Source organism: Pygoscelis adeliae, unplaced genomic scaffold, assembly GCF_000699105.1.
Source record: "Pygoscelis adeliae isolate BGI_AS28 unplaced genomic scaffold, ASM69910v1 Scaffold157, whole genome shotgun sequence".
Taxonomy (NCBI): domain Eukaryota; kingdom Metazoa; phylum Chordata; class Aves; order Sphenisciformes; family Spheniscidae; genus Pygoscelis; species Pygoscelis adeliae.
The window spans coordinates 68,621-77,988 of NW_008825107.1; the positions used below are offsets into that span (position 1 = coordinate 68,621).

General features: G+C 41.7%; 1 protein-coding gene across 1 annotated transcript; it reads left to right on the plus strand.

The window, feature by feature from the left end:
* The first annotated feature begins 59 nt into the window (after nt 1-59).
* NUDT9 (nudix (nucleoside diphosphate linked moiety X)-type motif 9) lies at nt 60-8,975 on the plus strand. Its single transcript, XM_009327479.1, has 8 exons — nt 60-206; nt 1,923-2,159; nt 3,615-3,710; nt 4,515-4,601; nt 5,927-6,038; nt 6,468-6,614; nt 6,860-6,944; nt 8,352-8,975. The coding sequence occupies exons 1-8, from the start codon at nt 73-75 to the stop codon at nt 8,525-8,527; spliced, it is 1,074 nt and encodes a 357-aa protein (XP_009325754.1). The 5' UTR covers nt 60-72; the 3' UTR covers nt 8,528-8,975.
* The last annotated feature ends 393 nt before the right edge of the window (nt 8,976-9,368 follow it).

The following is a 9,368-nucleotide window of genomic DNA, read 5'->3' on the forward strand; positions in this document are numbered from 1 at the left end:
GGTGCCCTGTCCCAGCCCTGTGGAGCTGAGGCGGGTGTTGCCTCTGCCGAGGTGGGGTCGTTGGCGGCGTCGATGCTTCTTCTCGCCGGCGCCCTGCGTGCGGCGACGGTGCCCGGTTTCCCTCCGGCAGTCACCGTGTTTTCTTTCACTGTTGTGCTGTCCACCCATCCTGCCCGGTGTGTTCTCCAGCGCCGCCCGCCCCTCAGGTACCGTGGCCTGTTGATGGTGAAGCTGGGCGGTGTTCTGACCAGGCTGGGACCGCTGCTCCCGAGTCTCAGAGCCTGTCGGAGTCGGTGGCCCTGCTGGCGTTTGGCCCCGTTGAAGTAGGGCCCTGTTCTCGAGGGAGCAGCCACCTTATCGCTGGGCCGAGATCTCAGGGCTGCCTTGCCATCCCCTACCAGCTGAGGGGGAGCTTGGCACGGGATGTGCTGTGTAGCTGAGGGCGTCCTGTTTGGACGTGGCAGGAACAAAAATCAGGCTGTCCTTTAAAACTGCACTGATGCAGTTACTGAAAAATACAAAAGTGACGTAACATTGACCTGTGTATGGAGGTTGGCACCCTATCAAGTATGCTCTTTTCCCCTTCTCCTTTAAAGATTTTATGATCCTCAAGTGGTTCATGAGTTGAATCGTGCCCTTGAGAACATCACCTCAGCAGTTAATGTGACAGCACACGCGTGCTGTAACTGTGACCAATGAATTCTCAACTTCAGTGTGAAGCGGAACCTACTCTCCTAGATGCACCTGAAAATTTCATAGGATGAGTGAGGAGTTTAGAATTGGAACTGCTGTTTTTGAAAAAGCCTGGCCTTTTCTGCTAGTTATAATCTAACATTCCTATCTGGTTTCAAATAGCAGGGTTAATACTTAATGTGTGAGCTGCTTTTTTCTTTTTTATCTCAAACTCCTATCACCACCTTGCTCAGATGTTAAGTTGTTAAAACCTGGATGCGTTTTTGCAGAGGACATATTTCCTTATATGCTGGAAGTGATTATTGATTTAAAAAAAAAAAGCTTTTCACTAAGAACTTACAAATATCTTGCTTTTAGAGTACTCCTGTAGGTTATAGCCCCTTGCTGAGCTTTGAGCCTCTTATCTAGAGTAATCCTCTTTATTTTTGTAATAGTTAAAAAAAAACCCAATTGAGTACAGGAAGGCCCCTTTCTGTGTTGAAGGAAATCTGTGTAGCATTTTTAAGAGCTGGTGATGAGATGCTGTAACCCTATCTGCTGTTAAGTATTTATTGTTGACTGGCCTTTCAGCTCCTGAAAACCCATCGCAAAATAAAATCACTAGAGGTCTCAAGTATTTTTTTCTTTTAACTAGTTTGATAGTTCTAGTCTTCTTTAAAATTGAAAAACAAGGTATGTGTTATCCTACTCAGTATTGCACAAAATTACATTTTGGTGGTCACAGCAACTTGTAGAGCTGTGTTGCTCAGGCTTTTGGATATTTCTTTCTTGCTCTTACCTAGTCTACCACTGGATGTGTGAGCAGGACTGTCGTAGGTTGGTTTGTTGATGAAATGCCAACATGGAGATTTAATGCTGAAGCAGGCCTTCCTGCTGCATTTGTGGTAAATATCTTTGAGGTGTTCCTTGGATATGATTAACAACTGGTCGGTGTTCCACACAGTCTGGGATGGCATTTCTAGTTCTCAGCTTCTCACTCATGCTATGAAATCTTCATGTGTGTCTGGTAGAGTACTATTCTGCTTCAAGAAGCTGAAGGTAAAATTCAGGATTTGTTGGTCCAGGCATACAGATGCATGATGTTTGAAAGAAGCAATAATATATTACTGAGAGCTGTTTTGTGGAAAAAGCCTAGTCTGTTCCGCTTGCTATAATGTACTATGCAGGTCTGGGATTAAATAATAGGGTTAAAGCCTAATGAATGAGGTACTCTTCTTTTTTTCTTTCAGTAACTCATCTGCAAACTGTTGGTCCCATCTTCATCCTGTTAACATGTTCAACAGTTACAATGTTAAGTTCTACCACAGCAAAGCTTTCACTTCCCCGTATCCAGGATCATGTGTTGAGCGTAGCCAAGTTCCTGAAGATAAAGTGGACTGGCTGATTGAGTGGAAAGATTATAAACCTGTGGAGTACACTGCGATGTCTGTTTTGGCTGGACCTAATTGGGCAGATCCCCAAATCAAGTGAGTGGAAATTGTGGCTCTTTTTTCCTGTGAATGTGGAAGCAGAAAGTAGTGATCAGCTGAGTTAATAAGATCATCAGCTTAAGGGATACGTGATTCTACAGTGATGTGTGAAAGTCAAGACCTAGAAAAATGGTGGCTAGAGAACTGAATGGTTTGGGTTAGCTGTGAAGGTCTTTGACACATGGTTTTACTGAGCTGGTGATTGAGGTAAGAGTAGTGTTAATTGGAATAATGGACAGCTGTGTCCGTTGTTGTGTAATGCTTCTTCTCTGTTGTGAGCTAAGTAAAAATCTAATTCTCCATAAGAATTTGGGAGAACATTTTCATAATATACTTGTTTGTTTGTTCATGGATTGAATGCAAGATTAGAAAAGAATTAAAGTAGAGTTGTAGTTTGTGAGTTGAATGCTCTGACTCAGGAAATGTGACAGGTTGAATGCATGACTGTAATTCTTTTTTTGTGAATGTGTGTATTCATTTTTATTGATTCTGTGAATGTATTTTCCTCTCAAGGGATGCTGTATGCTTCTTGGCTAGAAAGTTAGATGCATGCATCTAATGCAACCTGTGGTAATGTGGTGATTCCTGTGTGTGCACACCTGTGTAGAAAGATCAGAAGAAAATGGCACTTGAAGTTTCAGCCTTACCTTCCTTGTTTCCCATTGCTGTGTGAACATGTGCTTCTATTTGCTCTTAATGGTTTAGTATTCTGCTGATTGCAAGGTGCACTACTCCTCAGACTCCATAGGGCTGCTGATATTCTGCTAAGGCATAGTTGGGAAAGTGTCAAGTAATCTTTTATTAGGTGTTGGTAATACTTGAAAATGCGGAGTCATTTTTTAGATATTACTGTAACTTCACAAATGAATTATGTGTGGAAGAAGCTAGTCAGTAGTTTGAAACCTGTGATGGTTTGGGAGGAATTGCTTTTGGGAAAGGAAATACACTTCTGTAGACAGATAGCTACTTTTCTACCAGTTTTCAGAGGTGCACATAGGAGATTTGCATTAAACTAATTTTGAAAGTAGGTGATTATTAGCTTGTAATTCTGATAAGTCATATCTAATAAAAATTTCTGCTCAATTTTTTTAATTAGCAAAATCTTTTTTAGTTTTATCAATGGATAACATCCTTCTATGTTCTCTAACCTTAACAAGAACACTTTTGAAACACTTTGTCTAAATGAAAATCTAGAGAGAGTCAATGTTAAATATTTTAGAGGGGCGCACTTATGTCTGCAGAACTAAATACAGGGAGACTGTCATCAGTAAAGGTTGAGACTTCATAGCCTCCTATAGAAAAGGGAGGGCCTGCAACTTAAGTTCTGGTAAAAACTGCTCATTGGTCAAATGGGTGCTGCCAATCTGGTGGTTGGCCTTCAAGCTTTTGTGGGGCAGAGGAGTGTTTTGCATTTTATAACTTATCTCTATTGAATTATTCTTTTCCACACAGTGATAAAGGTTTTTCTCCCAAATTCAATGAGAGAGATGGAGAAGTGGAGAGGAGGAGTCTGAATGGCTTGTATGTGGTTGAAAATGGGAGGCCCCGGTGAGTTTTTTTTTGTTTGCATATTCATTTCACTGTTGTAGTTTCAGAGCTCTTACAGGTCTATCAGTTTTGATACATGGTACCTGCTAGAACAAAATCAAGATAGTCTCCCCTAGAGACAGGAAAAATGATTCCTCAGGGCTAGAGAGTTCTTTCTGAAAGAAGGTTGTGGCAGAGAGGCACTAAAAGGTTAGCCACTACTAACACAACAGAGGGTTGTGGTGATGCTGGAGTTGGAGGAGGTCTAATGCTGTTAATAGTAGGGTCTGTTGAATTAATTGTTTCCACAGTTTGGCCAGGTGTTGGGCTCTGAAGCTTTTGTACTGCTTGTGTGCTATGGCAGAGTGGAAGAGTATTTCCTTCCACTGACAAATCCTGACATAGCACAGATGGGTAATCTCACCGAAAAATTTCTTTTCTTTCTGCCATTTGTACATAATTGAATGCTCTGTACATCTATAGTCTTGGAAACTAGATTGCAGATTGCAACCTTTCAGACAAGGTTGTGTGCACAATGAGAGTAACACTTGATCAGGAGTATCTCAGGACACAAGATCTGGGAAATGACAAAGCCATTTTGTATATTTCCTTTCCCTGTACTATCAAACACAAAAAGAGGTTGATGAAGGAGAAAACCATGCTGTCTCTCTTGCTTTTTAAAGCATATGGTGGCACCGAATGTATGTTGCTATCCTTCCCTTTGTTATTATTTAAGCTTCTTTAAAGCTACTTTTTAGATTAATTGGAGCATATTTGGCATGTGGGGAAGTAAATATGTTGAATGTACTGTTCCACTTATTTCAGAAATCCATCGGGAAGGACTGGCCTCACAGGCAGAGGTTTGTTAGGGCGCTGGGGACCAAACCATGCTGCTGATCCTGTTGTAACTAGGTAAGGGACAGGTGACTGAAAGGTGCCCTGCAGTAGGGCAAAAGAACCATGCATTTTGCTTTTTCTGTGCATCTCTGGACAGCCTATTACTTTTCATGGGCCTTTTGTGTGTGTTCCTGTATGTGTAAGCCCATTCAGATATGGGTATCTGAATGGAGAGATATATAGACATGTGGAATATGAATTTCGTAACTTTTTTAGTCTTCATCTCTGGAAAAGAGTAAGGACTCACTGCTAATGACAAGTAATCACTTCTGAAATGCTGAGGAAGCAGATTTAAAAAAAAAAAAACAACCCAGGAAATGTAATTCAGTAGAAATACATTATACAAATAATCTTCGGTAACTAATGTAAAAACTGAAAGGATTACATGATGCTTTGATACTGTATACATAATATGCCAAAAGGCCTTAGATGAGGCCTTTTTCCAAATTGCAGGAATAGGCTTTTCTGTCATAATGACTCAACTGCAAAAAAAAAAGCAGTGTGCCTGCTTTTGCTCTGTAAGAAATACTGACTTGGCCTAGTATATTATAGGAGGAGGTGGGGTTAGGCTCCTCTTTTTTTGTCAGTGTATGCTCTGTTTTAATGGTGTTTTTACCAGCAGGATCTGTGTGTACATGCTATTTTACAAAATAAAGCATTCAGAAAAGATTGCATAGTTAACAAAGGTGCAAGCTAGGAGGTGCCATGCTGAAGATAGAACCGTTGTGAAAATCATCCTAATGCATTTTACTTCTTCCCCTTTTCAGAAGGCTGTCAATGATACGGAGTTGTTTCCTTGAAAGTAAAAGAAATGCTGTTTTTATTTTGTCTTTGTTTAGATAGCTTTTGCTTTAACTATTGGTAGTTCTTAATTCTTTACTGAAGGCAATGGTGGATGTTTGTGGCCTTGTGCTGGTGCTTGTGCTGGTTCAGAGGTGTTGCAGCCTGCACGTACATTCTGTTCCAGCAGAAGGCTTACTTATCCTCTCATTGTGGATAGGCACAAGTGCAGCTCAGTGAGCGTTGCAGCTGATAGGATGTGCTGGATGTACCTCTCAGAGGAGCTGCTGCTGTCAGCGTGGCTACAGAAATGTGACTCTCGGGCGGTTTCTGCCCCTTTGGCTGAGGAAAACACAGTTGGTAGAGGTGTGCGAAAAATTCAAGTGTTTTGCCCTTGGTTGCGATCGATCTTGCCGGACGGCATCCGTTGGTCCCCCCGTGACTGTTCTTTCTCTGCTTTGTTTGCCCCCGCACAGGTGACAGCATAGGCGCCTTGCTGTTCGTCTCCCAGGCCCTTGTGTCAAGTAGCAGCAAAGCGTGTTCTTGTTTGTTTGCTGCAGGTGGAAGAGGGACGGAAGTGGCAATAAAGTTGCTCACCCAGTTACTGGCAAAAACATCTTACAGTTCGTAGCTATCAAGAGGAGAGACTGTGGGGAGTGGGCCATTCCAGGGGTAAGAGCAAAGCTCCAGAGCCAGTAGAGATTTCCCTGCTGGTAAGGCAACAATGCGATAACTCATGTGCGCGTGATAAAAGCATGTTTTTTGATGAATGACCTCGTGTTGCAGAGGTGAGGAGAAATGTTCCTTAAACTAGCTTTGCCCAAGCATCGGCTGGTATGCCTTCTGCTGTTTCTGCATTGCAAGGCGGTATTCATATTTAATTCTGACCATGTCTTTTGCTTAATGCAGGCACAATTTAATCCGTTGCAGGTTTTGAAGGATGTGTGTGCTTGCTCTTTACAACTACGTGTAAAGTTCCTCCCATGTCTGGAGTATGATGCAGGTGGATGTAATGTACTAAGAGCCAGTCAAAGGGGAGTAAAAACAAGTCGAATCTGAGGGATAGTCACTGTTTTTTTTCCCCCTCCCTCTGCCTCTAAGGGGATGGTGGACCCAGGAGAGAAGATTAGTGCTACCCTGAAGCGAGAATTTGAGGAGGAGGCCTTGAACTCCTTGCAGAAATCGCCTGAGGAGAGAGCGGAATTGGAGAAGCAACTCCACAAGCTGTTCAGCCAGGAACACTTTGTGGTGAGCTCTGTGTCTCTTGTGATAGCCTCTTGAGCTATGCATCTAACTTGCAGCTGTATGGAACTTGAAAAAGTGTAGCTGAAATGAAAATAAGCTGTGATGCTTGGGTTGTCATGATGTAGGAAATGGAAGGGACTATTGAAAACTCTGTAAAGGCAAATGTATTGGAGGGAAAGAAAAAATCTTACTGATTTCACCTTGTTTGTTGTGACACTGAGCTTGTGTCAGTTTGTTTTGGGCCTTAGGTGTACAGAGGATATGTGGATGACCCTCGTAACACTGATAATGCCTGGATGGAGACGGAGGCTGTGAACTATCATGACGAAACTGGTGGGTATCTCCACGTGTGCTTTTAGTTGCCTTTTACTCTATATGTTGGTTTGAACTTGGGATGTATGTTGGGCTGAGATTGGCAATGAAATGGGGGAGCATGCAAGTCAGGTGTAAAATATTGGACTAAAACCAATGGGTGCGAGGGTCTCTTGTCTCCTAAGATGTTCAGCCATGACAGGTAGTTGTCGTTCCCCTTTGGTTTCTGTCAGTCTTGAAATAAGGAGCATACAGACTTTGCCTGAAGATTATTCATTTGTTAGCTAGTTCTAAGCTATGGACCATGTGCCTTCGTATGGAGATTGAACGTTGGACAAGGGTTCCTTCTTGTCACTGTATTTAACTTGAGTTAGTTTAATTTCTCTTTTTAATGAGTGTGGGGTAGAAGGATAGTCTGTTTCTTTTGTTATTTTTCCTTTCGTAGCTAGTGTGTGCTTCAGGAGCATTGCCTCTGGCTGCTGGCAGATTTTCACTGTGTTTATTGCTTTGGTGTTGTAATTGCTCTGAGACCTTTTATCCGTTACTCTGCCAGAGTAATTGTTGGACTTTATTTTACTTCTGTAAATCAGTAGGAATGGGCATACATTGCTAGTTCTTGGATGGATCTATTATCTTGGATTCTCATCTCTCACCTTTTAAGGTAAATCAATCTAGTTAGGTGTCTCTGACTTGTTCAAGTCAGAGACTTCATATAGTGACATTTCCATTGTTTTGCGTGGTAGATACCAGTGGTGAAGTGTCACATGTCCTTGATTTATCAGCCCCCAGAAACAGTGAAGATACTGTTCCTTCGGTCTTTGTTTCTAATACACATTTTGTAATACTTTTAAAACCATTTCTTTGGTTTTTGTAAGTGAAGTCCTGGGACTCTTTTTGGAAACAGAGCAAGAAACTTCGGAGAGCAATTCAGAAGCCTTTCTGCATCCCTCCTTAAGTACTATTTTTGATTTTGGGGCCTTTAGTAAAATTCTAATTATTCTGGTTTTCCATAAGGACATATAAGTTTCAGAACTCAGTTTGTCCTGTAGAATAGTACCTGAGAAAGGAAGCAGTCAAATGTTAGGCAAACAAACAAAAACCAAGGCAGAGGGTTGGCCAAACTTGAGGTAGTGAGTACATGTTGTCATAATGATTTCTAGTACTTGTTATGCTGCTGATGGTACCCTAGGAGTGGTGACAAGGAGTTAATACCGCCTCTGCCACTCAGATTTGCCTTAAAATAGTCCAAGTATGAAAAAGGTTTCTGGCACAGAATTGATGAGCAACTTAATTGTTTTTTCTCTGAGAAGCAGTTGAAGGTTGCTGCCTGTGAAGGAGCCATGTGGAAGGGCAGAACTGATCAGATGTGAGAAGAAAAAGCAGGAAAGAAGATGCAATGGCATGTCCTAACTCTTGTTTTGTGAACAGGTGAGACAATGGATAATTTGCCTCTGGAAGCAGGTGATGATGCTGGAATAGTGAAGTGGGTTGACATCAGTGAGAAGCTCAAGCTGTATGCAAGTCATAGCTACTTCATTAAGCTTGTGACTGAGAAACGGGGAGCCCACTGGAGTGAGGATCCTGGTCCTGAGTGCTGTGAGTGATGTAAACGAGGAACCGACGGACACCAAGGGGAGAATATGTTTTCCAGCTTTGAAACAGATGACATTGTCCTTTTCAGTGGAAATTCAGTGAAAATTCCATGAAATTCAGCTGGCAAAAACACTTGGCAGTGATAAATAGAGGCTTTTTCAGAGACTTCAGATTGCTTCTTTTGATTTCTTAGCTAGTGTGAAATGAGATAAATGTGGAGCTGTTACCTTGTTTTGCTTTCTTGTCTTCATTATTTGCAGCCGTTCCATAATATCTGCAGATTTGCATGTGTCATGACAGCATGACAACACTGGGATCCTGGTTGTAGTTTAGAGGCTGTTCACTTTAGCTCTGTATTTTTGCACTGATTTCTTGTCAGGAGTATGAATCCTTAAGGGATGTGAGATTTGTAGGATGGTAACTTGAATAATTCTAAGTGCTACATAATAAAGTGAAGTTTCTTTTCTGAGTCGTTTCACTTAACATGTCTTTTCAGTGATTTTCTGAGAGATTAGTTTTCACATTTAATTGCTTTCTTGTTTACAGTATGGATGGTATTCACATCTGAATGTTTGACAGTGCCTCTAAAAAGATAACTGTTGGAGGATGTAACTTGATGACTGATTTTTGGGAGCTGGATTTCGAGGTTCCTCTCTTCCTACTGCTTATGGCAGTACAGCTGTTGGGGAGACTATGCCATAAATAGGATCATTGGAAAGAGCAGCCTTAAAGTGTAATCTTGTAAATTGTGGTGGTTTTTTACAGTTTAGGTAATGTGAGTAACTTGCAGTCAGGAGGCTGATGTGGGCCTTCTATGGCATTTATGCTGATAACAAGAGCTGCACAACAGTT

Coding starts and splice junctions, on each gene's coding strand:
- NUDT9 (XM_009327479.1), top strand. CDS start 73: ATGCTTCTTCTCGCCGGCGCCCTGCGTGCGGCGACGGTGCCCGGTTTC. Junction 6,039..6,467: donor GGGAGTGGGCCATTCCAGGG/GTAAGAGCAAAG, acceptor TCTGCCTCTAAG/GGGATGGTGGACCCAGGAGA. Junction 6,945..8,351: donor GAACTATCATGACGAAACTG/GTGGGTATCTCC, acceptor TTTTGTGAACAG/GTGAGACAATGGATAATTTG.